Source organism: Phoenix dactylifera, unplaced genomic scaffold (assembly GCF_009389715.1).
Source record: "Phoenix dactylifera cultivar Barhee BC4 unplaced genomic scaffold, palm_55x_up_171113_PBpolish2nd_filt_p 000345F, whole genome shotgun sequence".
Classification (NCBI taxonomy): domain Eukaryota; kingdom Viridiplantae; phylum Streptophyta; class Magnoliopsida; order Arecales; family Arecaceae; genus Phoenix; species Phoenix dactylifera.
Window position 1 is genome coordinate 503,478 of NW_024067804.1, and position 14,135 is coordinate 517,612.

General features: G+C 37.0%; 1 protein-coding gene across 1 annotated transcript; it reads left to right on the forward strand.

Annotated features, from left to right (window-relative positions):
• Window positions 1-7,432: 7,432 nt before the first annotated feature.
• Window positions 7,433-9,657, forward strand: LOC120105701 (tyrosine N-monooxygenase-like). Its single transcript, XM_039118393.1, has 2 exons — window positions 7,433-8,437; window positions 9,031-9,657. Exons 1-2 carry the CDS (start codon window positions 7,433-7,435, stop codon window positions 9,655-9,657), a joined length of 1,632 nt encoding a protein of 543 aa, XP_038974321.1.
• Window positions 9,658-14,135: the final 4,478 nt, after the last annotated feature.

Sequence of the window (14,135 nt, forward strand, 5' to 3'; positions counted from 1 at the left end):
TGGTTCTGTGCCGAAGACGAAAAAGACGAAGAGAAGAAGAGAGAGCGTGGGAAGAGAGAGAGGGAGGAGACTTGTGGCCGCTATCAGAGAGCTGCAGAGGGGCGGGTTCACGGTCGTGGCTTTTTAATTTGGAGATTTTTAAGTGAAGTCGGTAAATCCGTTACCGACTTCACTTAAAAATTTCTAAATTTTTTAATTCGGAGATTTTTAAGTGAAGTCGGCACCTGATTTGCCGACTTCATTTAAAATTCTCAAATTAAAAAGCCGCGGCCTCGGCTTCCGCCGCGCCCCCGCGGGTTTCCCCTGCCCCCCTGCGGGCTCCACCGCCCCCGTGACCTCCGCCGCCTCTCTGTGGCTCTCCAATGGCGGCCGCAGGTCTCTTCCCTCTCCCTCTTTTCCGCGTTCTCTTTTGTTCTCTTCTTCTTCTCCAGCTCTGGCAGAAAAGAGCTAGCCGATTCTGGTACGAACCAGAACCATACTGGTCCGGTAGGCGACTGGTATGCCTACCGGTACCGATATGGCGAACCTTGCTTACAAGTATTTAAAATTGTCTATACTCTCGTAAATTAACTATTTGTGTGCATACCTTATAAATTATTATTTTTATATGTATAACCATATAAATATCAATAATTACATGCATATCCTTATAAATTATTTATTTGCTCGTTCTACATTAAACATTATACACACACGCACGCACGCCTAGCAAATTTACTATTTGTATGTATACTATGTAAATTATATTTTTCGCACATCTACCTATACTACGTTAAGGTTCTACAAATAAATAATTTATAAGGATATATAAATAATAATAATTTTCAAGGTTATATACATAAAAAGAAAAAAATTATAAGGATATATATATATATATATATATATATATATATATATATATATATATATATATATATATATATATATATATATATATGAAAATAGTAAATTTTCAGGATATTCATATATTTTCAAATGTTCACAATAGTATGCATGTAAAAGAATACTATTAATTATTGCAGGTGCTAAGAGGAGTGCCACTGAGCTAGCCATTGGATAAGCTAGAGTATTTTGACCAAACTATATACATACCCTTTCATTATTAATACTTTAAGAGTTAAGATGAGTGTCATTTCTCAAATCTTCCCTTTATCTACTAATAATCACTCGAGTTAAGAGAAGTATTATCGTGCTAGCCACTGTATAGGCCCGAGTTAAGAGGAGTGTGATCATTGTGTTAGCCTTTCCTTTATTTATTAATAACCATAAGAATCAGGGGGCTGCAATTGTGCTAGCCATTGGATAAGCCCGTTGGAAAAGCTTAGCTACAAGTTACATGACAAATTCTATAAATGGACCCTCTGTTCAGGTGCTCAATATCAAACATAGAATCTTATATTAATTACACCCACCCCACCCTCTAGCAAATTTACTATTTGTATGTATGCCATTATAAATTATTTCCATTTGCATGTCTATGTTTATAAAACTAAGGATATACATACAAAAGAAATAATTTATAAAAATATGCATGCATATATATATAGAAATAGTTTATATTTTGGCATATTGGAAAAAGATACAACTTATATAAAGGTATACATGCAAGTACAAAAGTTATGAGAATAGACATATAATTTTAGATTTTTATAAAAGGTATACATGTAGAAAGAATAGTTTATAAGGGTATGCATACAAATAGTAAATTTGCAAGGACATTCAAAAAAATTTAAATATTTACAAGGGTACACATGAAAAAAAATCCTATTATTTATTATATGAGTTACGAATAGTGTTATTGTGCTGGATAAGCTATAAATGCTTTTCAATTATTAAAAACCGCAAGAGTTAAGAGGAGTGTCATTTTTCAAATATTTTCTTTATTTACTAATAATCAATAGAGTTAAGAGGAGTGTTATTGTACTAGCCACTATATAAGCCCGAGCTAAGAGAAGTGTGATCAATGCGTCAGCTTATCCTTCATTTATTGAAAACTATGATGAGTTAGAAAGAGTGTCATTGTGCTAGCCATTGGATAAGCTCGTTGGAAAAGCTTTGCTAAAAGTTACATGGACTAAATGCTATAAATAGATCCCCAGTTGAGGTGCTCAATATAGAACATAGCATATCATATTTTGAGACTACTTTACCATCTCTTCTATTTCTTACTCTAACATCTTTCCATATATATTCTACTATTTCTCCACTATTTTTCCCATCTTTTACTTTTTCTAAACTTTTATACTTGGCAACTGAAGCAATCCATCAAATCTTCACTTTCGACATGCTCATGCCGCATTTGGAGAGATCTAGAAAAAGCCAGAAACTTGTTTTATTTTGGGAGCATTAGTGTCATCTATCCTGCACGAGAGGTATAAAATAACATTCCCCATTTGTTTTACTTTCGAGTTTGAATTTATTAGTTTTTATATGATTTTTTCAGTCACATAAGTTTCTGATTACTTTTGATTTATTAGTATTTACCATCAACAATATGCATTTCTCTAGGCTTGAATTATTTGTTACGCTCATATGTATAAAAATTTGTAGAATTTGTTCTTTTTAATTGAAGTACAAAGTGTATTGATCATGCAAGGCACTGGAAAATGATGGTTCTTGACAAGAAAACACTTTGAATATTATTGAAAAGGAGAAGAAAAAGCATAACCAAAGAGAAACCCGCATTAAAAAAAACAAAATGAAAGAGATCAAAAGAGAGAAAAGCAATATTACATGCAAGTGTTTCTAACATTAATTTTCATCTTATCTAACTCTGTCAAGTTAAGTCATCCATTATTTATTAAGATCATATCAATCAATTGTGTTGATGTGGAGTGCATGGCTAGGAAAAATAATATACTATGTTTAATTGCCTACTATTATATTTATGGGACCATAGAGAGCCTAGTAAGGTACACCAATTTGGATTTTGGAGACACAAGCTTGAGAGGAAGGATGGGATATAGAAAGGTATTCCTGAAGAGATTTAAATGGAAAAAAGAAAAAAAAGAAAAGAAAGTAGTGGAAGCCCAAAATTTCAAATATCCTCATATATGAAATTAGGACGACTGATTTTTATTAATAATTATTTTTCTCAAAATAAAATAATTTAAAATCTTGACAATGGTTTTCTACCTAATTTCTTAGGAGTCATGCTATAGGGAGCTACTTATGTGAACCCCAAATGTTCATCTAGATACATTGCATTGCAGGATAAGTATGGTAAGCAAGAATTAACACATTATATACATGATTGATAGTTATTAAATTGCCAGCATAGTAATTGTGGATCTAGAAATTTTTTCTTCATTTACTAATAATCACTTGAGTTAAGAGGAGTATTATTGTGCTATCCACTGTATAGGCCCGAGTTAAGAGGAGTATGATCATTGTGTTAGCCTTTTCTTTGTTTATTAATAACTATAAGAATTAGGGGGATTGTAATTGTGCTAGCCATTGGATAAGCCCATTGGAAAAGCTTGGCTATGAGTTACATGACAAATTTTGTAAATGGACCCTCATTTAAGGTGCTCAATATCGAACATAGCATCTCATATTAATTACCACTCCCCTTCCCCTCTCCATCTAGTGAATTTGCATGTATACCATTATAAATTATTTTCATTTGCATGCCTACCTTCATAAAATTAAGGATATACATACAAAATAAATAATTTATAAGGATATGCATACATATATAGAAATAGTTTATATCGATATATTGGTAAAAGAAGGTATACATGCAAGTGCAAAATTTATGAGAGTATACATATAACTTTAGATTTTTTATAAAAGGTATACACGTAGAAAGAATAATTTATAAGGGTACACATATACAAATAGTAAATTTGCAAGGATGTTCACATAAATTCAAATATTTACAAAGGTACACATGTAATTTTTTTTTTATTTATTGTATGAGTTAAGAGGAGTATTATTGTTCTAGATAAGCTATAAATGCCTTTCAATTATTAAAAATTGCAAGAGTTAAGAGGAGTGTCATTTTTCAAATATTTTCTTTATTTACTAATAATCAATAGAGTTAAGAGGAGTGTTATTGTACTAGCCACTATATAAGCTCGAGCTAAGAGGAGTGTGATCAATGCATCATCTTATCCTTCATTTATTGAAAACTATGATGAGTTAGGAAGAGTGTCATTGTACTAGCCATTGGATAAGTTCGTTAGAAAAGCTTGGCCGGAAGTTATATGGACTAAATTGTATAAATAGATCCTCAATTGAGGTGCTAATATATAACATAGCATATCATATTTTGAGACTATTTTGCCTTCTTTTCAATTTCTTACTCCACCATCTTCACCATATATATTCTACTATTTCTCCACTATTTTCTACATCTTTTATCTTGTCTAAACTTTTATACTGGCAACTGAAGTAACCTATCAAATTCTCACTTTCCACGTGCTCATGCTGCATTTGGAGAGAGCTAGAAAAAGTTGGAAACTTGTTTTATTTTGGGGGCATTAGTGTCGTCTATCCTGCACAAGAGGTATAAAATAACATTTTCTATTTGTTTCGCTTTTGAGTTTGAATTTATTAGTTTTTATGTGATTTTTTTCAATCGTGTAAGTTCCGATGACTTTTGATTTATTGGTGTTAACCATCAACAATATGCATTTCTCTAGGCTTGGATTACTTGTTACGCTTATATGTATAGAGAATTGTAGAATTTGTTCTTTTTAATTGAAGTACAAAGTGTATTGATCATGCAATGCTTTGGAAAATGACAGTTCTTGACAAGAAACCACCTTGAATATTATTGAAAAGGATAAGAAAAGGCATAATCGAAGAGGAACCCAGATTAAAAAAAAACACAAAATGAAAGAGATCAAAAGAGAGAAAAGCAATATGACATGCAAGTGTTTCTAGCAATTTTCATCTCATCCAACTCTATCAAGTTAAATCACCCATTATTTATTAAGATCATATCAATCAATTGTTTTGATGTGGAGTGTATGGCTAGGGAAAATGATCTACTATGTTTAATTGCCTACTAATATATTTATGGGACCATAGAGAGACTAGTAGGGCACACCAACTTGGATTTTGGAGATACAAGCTTGAGAGGAAGGATGGGATATAGAAAGGTATTCCTAGAGAGACTTAAATGGAAAAAAAAGAAAAAAAGCAAAGAAACAAGTGGAAGCCCAAAATTTTTAATATCCTCATATAAGAAGTTAGGACAACCAATTTTTATTAATAATTATTTTTCTCAAAATAAAATAATTTAAAATCTTGACAATGGTTTTCTACTTTATCTCTTAGGAGTAATGCTATAGGGAGCTACTTATGTGAATCCCAAATATTCATCTAGATACACAGCATAATAAAATAAATATCGTAAGCAAGAATGAGCGCATTATACACATGATTGATGGTTATTAAACTACCAGCATAGTAATTGTGGGTCTAGAAATTTTTATGCTTCCACCAAATCGTCGTTGCGACCAGTGTTATCATCTTCATTGCACCACCACTGCAGCTGCTACCACTATTGTCGTCTCTTCTACCACATTGTAACTATTATTACCATTGCCTTCGCCACCACACCTTCTCTACCATACCTCTATCATGTCTTATGACCAAAACCACTATTGTTTCCACCGCCTTCGCCGCCACTATATTGTAGCCTCTACTAGAGCGTTCTCTCCCCCCACTAGTAACAGGGCCACTATTTTCGTTACCTTTGCAGCTAATTTATAATAGCCACCACCACCATAATTATATTTTTAAAATAATTAGTAATATCAAATATTTTTTATATTTAAAAATTTAAAAACATATATGAGCTTTCTATTTATTTATTCCTAAGAATAGAAAAATTAAGGTGATCCCAAATGACATGTCAACTATATGTTTTTAGCTTGTGCTATAATATTTTACATATAACCATACATCTACTTTCAATATTTATACAATAACACTTACTTTCTAGTGGTTGCACAAGGTCTATCAAGCTTAATTATGCAAGGCCAATTATTTGCTCTAAGTTTTTTAGATTTATACTATGACATTATGCAATTCACGATTTATTATGATCCTACTTATATTTATAATATTTTTATAGTAATAATCAGTGTCATATTACTTTAATAGTTGCATAGGATCTATACATCTTTGTACAATGTTTTTAATCCTCGTTATTAGTTTTCTTAACTTTTATTATGATATTCTTGTAGCCATAATAGGATTTCCTATGGAGGTGTATATTTTAATATATCTACAGTAACAATTAGTGGCAATACATGATCTTTAGAAAGTGTACAAGGTCTATACATAATTATATGAGGTCTATAGTTTTTTTTTTTTAGTTTTTGTAACTTGTATTTTGATATTTTGTGAACTATATGGTCCCTTATAAACTTATGTACATATTCATGCCTATACAATAATTATTAGTGTTAGTGCATGAATTTTAGTGATTGTACATGATCTATCCATTCTTGCACAAGATCTATTAATATTCTTTATTATTTTTAAAGTTTGTTTATTGTAATTTGTGGCTATACTGGGCCTCTTATAATCATACATGTATTTTAGCAATTATATAATAATGAATCTATATGTACTTATACAAGAATCACTAGTAATTGTTCTAAATTTTCTATACTTATACAACAATATTTTTTGGCCATTTTAAGGATCACAATAATTGTATATCATGAATATATATTCATAGAATAATAGTTAGCAATGATAAATGATTTTCAATGGTTGTACAAGGTTTATCTATACTATACAAGGGTTATAAATTTTATTATTGTTATTTTACTAAAAATAGAAGTTAATAATATAATAAATAGTTAATGATTTAAGATTTTTGCAAATATTGATGTTAACAAATTATTCACCTTTTTTTTCCTTACAAGGGAGGATCTTTTTTTAATTTTGCAAGAGGGAGAAGGTAATTATTTTTCTATTCAATGCTTCTTTAATTATTAAATTTTTATGTATTTTAGATTTATTAGCTTACCATTCTAATTAAGTTTTAGATTTCTTTATTTATTTTAGACAATTTATTTATTAGATTCTTCTTTTCAAGGTGGCGGCAGTCCCCGGGGGGAGGAGGGGGGCTGAATTCCTCTAAGAAATTGACCAGATTTCTTATATATCTCTTTTTATACTTAGATCTAGGGTGGAATTCATAGATCTAAGGACCTTACAAGAGGAAAGTTTTGACCACCCTATATGTCGAAAGTTTAATAATAATAATATTATTATTTTATATTAAAAATAGTTGTAAGTATTATATTCAATCAGCAGATAATGATTAAGATATTTGAGAATATTGACATAATCAAATCACTCAACGAGCTAAAGTGACAAGTAATGAGGACAAAGATTTGTTTCTCAATAGGAGAGAAGCCTTTTTAATATATATATATTCAAACTATCTACTGCAGGTGCAACTATGGCATTCACCACCCTCCTCGACTCATCAGTCATGGCTATGCCGGCTCCGCCTGCCGTCTCTATTCTCCCCATCCTCGCCCTACTCTTCGTCGCCTCCCTCTCATTCTTCTTTTTACGTCGCCGAGCTTGGGATCGTGCCGCGCCTCCCAAGGGGCGGCGCCTACCTCCCGGCCCGGCCCCTTGGCCGATCGTGGGCAGCCTCCCCACAATGCTCCGCCACAAGCCCCCCTTCCGATGGATCCTGGGCGTCGCAGAAGGCAAGGATATTATCTGCATCCGGCTTGGTGGCGTGCATGTAGTTGTCGTCAACTCCCCCGATCTCGGCCTCGAGTTCCTCAGGAAGCACGACGCGACCTTTGCATCCCGGCCCCTCACCATGTCCTCCGGGCACTTGGGCCGGGGGTTCGTCTCCGTCGGCGTCGCTCCGTGGGGCGAGCAATGGAAGAAGATGAGGAGAGTTGTGGCATCCGAGCTTGTCAGTCTGTCGAGGCTCCGCTGGCAATCAAGTGCACGTAATGAGGAGGCCGATCACGTTGTCAAGTACGTATACAACTTGTGCAAGGCGGGTGTGGCTACGATAGCCCTCAGGCCCGTGGCACGATACTACTGTGGCAACGTTGTAAGAAGGATGGTTTTTGGAGTGAGGCATTTTGGGGAGGGTGGCGAATATGGAGGGCCTGGCAAGGAGGAGGTTGAGTACATGGAGACCGTATTCACGGTGTTATCGTTGATCTTTGCCTTGTATGCACCGGATTTCATGCCATCCTTGAGGTGGCTGGACGTGGGCGGGCATGAGAAGATGATGAAGGAGGCCATGAGTCTGATATATAAGTTTCATGATCCTATAATCGAGGAGAGGATGGAGAGGTGGAGGGGTGGAAAGGAGACAGAGGTCGGAGGGAAGAAGAGGGAAGTGAAAGACCTCCTTGATATTCTGATCACACTGAAGGATAATGAAGGGCGTCCTTTACTCACAGCCGAGGAGATCAAGGCTCAAATCTCGGTAAGGTCCTAAACAATCATACCCTGTACTCCAAGGTTTCGGTCAGCTCATGGTGCAGCTTTTTAGCGTGCAAATAACACTGTTTTTTTTTTTTTTTTTTGCAAATAACACTGTTTGCTAACGAATTCCGTCATGTAGCTACCTTTAGTCTTGACTAGAACGTAGTTAATTACTTCTGCTTGATCTGTAGACTTTGGCACTAAAAATAAATCATGTTAAATTCATGTTCACTCATCAGTTCTGGTCTGCAGGGCTTGTTAATTTGGACCCGGTTTGTAACATCTCATTCAGGTTAAGACGTGTGCACGCACCGGCATGTACACATGGCAAAGGAGAGGGAGAGAGAGATAGATAGATAGATAGATAGATAGATAGATAGAGAAAGAGAGAGAGAGGGAGCACCTGAATGAGTAAATGTATGGAACTAACTTGAGTGAATGAAAGATCAACTCCGGACAAGGAAGAACCGAGCAAGCATGCATGTTATGTACACATGACACCAATTCAATCACTGGAACTCCATTTCACCACTTGATTTTGTTAAAATCTCGATTTTAGTTTGGATGTAACATCACTGAGTTTAACCTCTGCAGGAGTTGTTGTTTGCATCTGTAGACAACCCATCCAACGTTGCGGAATGGGGTCTGGCCGAGCTTCTGAACCAACCCAGGCTCCTCCAAAAAGCCATGGACGAGTTGGACCGGGTGGTCGGGAAGGATCGACTGGTCCAAGAGTCTGACATCGCCCAACTTCCTTACATCAAGGCGTGTGCTCGTGAAGTCCTCCGCCTCCACCCGGTTTCACCCTTCAACCTCCCCCATGAACCAATCGAAGACGCCACCGTCGCCGGCTACTTCATCCCCAAAGGAAGCCGAATTCTGCTGAGCCGGGTCGGGCTTGGTCGGAACCCCAAGGTTTGGGATGACCCGCTCCGATTCGATCCAGACCGGCATATGACGGATGGGCCGGTCGAGGTGGACCTTGCTGAGCCGGAACTCCGGTTCATCTCGTTCAGTATTGGACGTCGATCGTGCATGGGGGCGCCGCTAGGGAGTGCGATGACTGTTATGCTATTGGCTAGGCTTCTCCAGGCATTTGATTGGGGTTTGCCACCGGGGAAGTCCAATATCGACCTCTCAGAGGAGAAAAATAGCCTCTTGATGATGAAACCTCTGCGTGTTTGTGCAAGGCCTCGCCTTTTATTGCTTGAAAACCTTTAAGGAGATGACTTTGTTAAAATAAGTTTGTTGACAGTAACTTTTCAGCCGCATAACAAAGATCCATAATTTGAGAAACTGTTTTAACAATTTAAATTTAAATTTTGATATTAACATTGATATGTGCAAAATTTGTCATCCTTTCTATTATACTTTTTCTTTTCTCTTCCAAAGATTTGAGTGTTTATCTTTATTCTTTACTATTTCGTATTGGTATATTTTTCCCAAGATGGAATGTTGCACCCTAGATGGCGAAAGTCCAGTTGCCCAAAGCATCACTAGCTTACGCTCTGACTTGAGCAGCATGGGGCATGTGGAATCCCGTGTGAATTAGCAAGGACCACATTGCAAGGCTAAATACTCCTAAGTGACCGATAGTAAAGTAGTACCGTGAGGAAAAGGTGAAAAGTGTTGCGAATTGTATCCTAAATGTCAATCGTCAGTATGTTGATGATTGAATTTTGTAAATGAATTGACAAATCAATAAAGTCTTTTTTTTTGGCATTATTCATCATTTTACATCTTCAAATGAACTCTTATATGATGAAGTCCTTAAGACTTATTAATGATAAAGGAGGATTTATCTTCGAGTCCTTAAACTAGTTCGCGACCAAATGATATGTTGTTACAAGGACGACAGCATTATCGAGATAGGTCATTGTGTGACATATACGTTGGTTGTCCTCTTAACCAAGCAGTGTGGAGACACTGGTATACCACACAGGTGAAGTGTAGGAGTACATTTCACTGAATGTGACCAATTCCGAAACGCTCTACTGTCAAAAAATGTTCCGAGTGGATATAGGTATAAGTTTGGCCCTCTAACCTGAGACCGCAACCTGTGACTAGCAATTGTACTTTGGTACCGGACTACCTGAATTTCTAATTCAGTGACGGAAGGTCATTGGATGCAGTCAAGTACTTGCGTAGTCAGTTATGAGTCGGGATGAAATTGACCCCTCCTGGAAATAGGAGATAATGTCTTGTGATGAATTTAGCAAAACCTTGGCCAGAATAATTTCAGTGAGGAGTCACGGGATATCTAAAGTTAATCACATAATGGATGTACTAATTATAGGGTTGACAGTGAGCTCTAAGTCATCCTGGCATTAGGAGTCAAAGGGATTGAATTATATAGTAACCATAGTTTAGGGTTCCAGAATGTTTGCTTCGCATATATTCGACCTATCCAAACGTTAGGTACCATTGCTAGATGGTCACATCGATTAGTGTAGGAAGTCGTTCCTGTTGGGAATTGTATCCTAAATGTCAATCGTCGGCATGTTGATGATTAAATTTTGTAAATGAATTGACAAATCAATAAAGTATTTTTTGGCATTATTCATCATTTTACATCTTCAAATGGACTCTTATATGATGAAGTCCTTAGGACTTATTAATGATAAAGGAGGATTTATCTTCGAGTCTTTAAACAAGTTCGCGACCAAATGATATGTTGTTACAAGGACGACAGCATTATCGAGATTAGGTCGTTGTGTGACATATACGTTGGTTGTCCTCTTAACCAAGGAGTATAGAGATACCGGTATGCCATACAGGTGAAGTGTAGGAGTACATTTCACTGAACGTGACCAATTTCGTAACGCTTTACTGTCAAGAGATGTTCCGAGTGGATATGGGTATAAGTTTGGCCCTCTGACCTGAGACCGCAACCTGTGACTAGCAAGCAACTCATTGTACTTTGGTACCGGATTACCTGAATTTCTAATTCAGTGACGGAAGGTCACTGGGTGCAGTCAAGTACTTGCGTAGTCAGTTATGAGTCGAGATGGAATTGACCCCTTCTAAAAACAGGAGATAATGTCTTGTAATTAATTTAGCAAAACCTTGGTCAGGGTAATCCCAGTGAGGAGTCACGAGATATCTAAAGTTAATCACATAATGGATGTACTAATTATAGGGTTGACAATGAGCTCTAAGTCATCCTGGCATTAGGAGTCAAAGGGATTGAATTATACAGTAACCATAATTCAGGGTTCCAGAATATTTGTTTCGCATATATTCGGCCTATCCGGATGTCGGGTACTATTGTTAGATGGTCACATCGATTAGTATAGGAAGTCGTTCCTATACTACCGGCTTAGGTTCGAACCTATGAGGTCACACGCATAGAAGATTCCTGATTGATCAAGAAGGCTGATAAATAATTAAGAATCATTCAGGGGTAATTTGGTCAATTCGATTGACAAATTATCTTATAAAATAATTAAAGTAATTATCGGAGGATTAATTAGTAATTAGATTGCTAATGAACTCAATTGGATTGAGTAATTAGACTAAGGATGAGCCAAATTAAATTAGATTCAATTCTGGGCTCAATCAGGATTTTGATCTGATTGGATTAGGTCTGAATCAAGAGGACTTAGGTTGACCAAATTAAATTAGATTAAATTTGTACTTAACTAGAGATTGACCTAATTGGATTAGGTTCAACCCATGGTAATTGGATCATTCTAATTGTTAGGATTTAATTAAATTAAATGGGTTTAATCTGAAACTGTTAGGATCTTGAAATCCACTTGTCACATATCTATGCAAGGCGCCATAAATTGATTTTTAATATGATTAAAAATTAATTTAATTTATTTAATGGTGCCATGGGACACTTGGCAATATCAGGGACCTCTTTCATCATTAGATGGGTCGAAATGGAGAGATAAATTCATGAAAAGAATTGGATAAGATCAAATTCTCTCTCTTCATGACATATGTCATCCTTATCTTTATCTCACTTCTAATTAAGGTTGAATTTCGAATTTAATCACCACAAAATAACCACGTGACCCTCTAATCTGATTGGGGGCATGGGAATTTTGAAATTGAAAGAGGGAAGCGGCAACATGATGAATGGTTTAGATTAGATCAAGCTTCATCATGTAATGGCACATGAACTTGAATTTTGAATTCAAAATTCAAAACCCCACAAAATCCTCCACAAATATGGGATGGTTAGCATGAAGTTAGAGGGGATAGCAACATTAAAAGGACCTCCATCAGCTGGTGGTCGAATTCAAGGAAAAAAGAGAGAAAAAGAAAAAGAAAAAAGGGAAAAGAAAAGAGAGGAACCCTAGTTCATGCATGGAAAAATTATGCATTCAATCTAGCCGATTTCTTCCTCCTCTAAGTCCATCGTGCCATTAGTGTTAGGGGTCCCTGATAAGAGTCTTTAGATCAGATCTAAGTTCTCTTCAATCCCTCCAAACCTTTTCTCCAAGTTCTTCCAAGAAGGCGGTTCAAAAGTTGATAGCGTTGGGAAGATCAAATTTCAGCCTCAAAAAATTCTGCGCAATCTAGTACTTCCGCAGGATTGGATCTCTTCAGGAACTTCGCGTAAACTTCTCGTAGAGGCCATTCGTGTGCGTGGCTGCGAAGTCGAGGATCAGATCCACAAGTTTCATCCATCATAAAAGGTATTAATCCTACATTAATCTTTTATTTGGTGTCAAGATCTAGATCCGATTCTCCGAGGTTTTACCCTCTTTTGGGGCTCCTCACGGAGATATCTCTATTGGGGTATGTGGAGACCATTGGTGATGAAGAGAATTGAATGAGAATCAATTCTGTATAGTTCTGTCTAGCGGACTGTCAGAGTCGACTCGAGCTACAGTTGAGTCGACTCGGGAACAGTCGAGTCGACTCGAGGTCTGTCGAGTCGACCCGGGAGGAGAAAAGCCGAAAAACCATGTTTCTGTCTGGACTGTCAGAGTCGACTCGAGCTACAGTCGAGTCGACTCGAAGCATCGTCGAGTCGACTCGAGCCACAGTCGAGTCGACCCGAGATCGTGCCAGTTATACTGAAAGTTGTCCAGACGTGCTCGAGTCGACTCAAACTAAAGTCGAGTCGACTCGAGCTCGCAGGAAATCATACGGACGAGTTTTCTTTGGTGTTTTTGGTGGCGTTTCGACGACTATGATCATCTGAAGGTCTTGAGACTATATATAGGACTCATAAGAGCCCTAGGGTATGAGAGATTGCCGTATATTTGAGAGAGACTCTTGTTTGTGAGGCTAGGGTTCTAGAGAAGAAGAGGATTGGGATCCTACTTCTTGTGCAAAGGGAATTCTGTGTGAATCTCTTGTAGATCGATCGCTTGTGATCGTTCTGGTGTGTGCTATCTCTGTAATCTGTTCATCCTAGTTGAGATTTGGAGCGGTGGAGGACGTAGGCTACTTGTAGCCGAACCTCGTTACATCTTTGTGTTTGCTTTGCTATTTTCTTCCTTCTTCTTTCTTTGATCTTTGATAATCTGCTGCGGTGCTCAAGTGTTTTACCCTACTGATACCAGGGATAATCTTTTGCCCTTCGCAGCGGAAGCGAAGTGGTGATCCTTGAGTCCGGTGTCGAGGGAGCGAGAGAGTGCTTATCCATTCGTTTCTCTCTTTGCTTGTCCGACGTCGGTGGCAGTGCCGGTGTGAGTGGGTTCCGGCGCGGGCGCTGACGACAAGTGGTATCAGAGCTA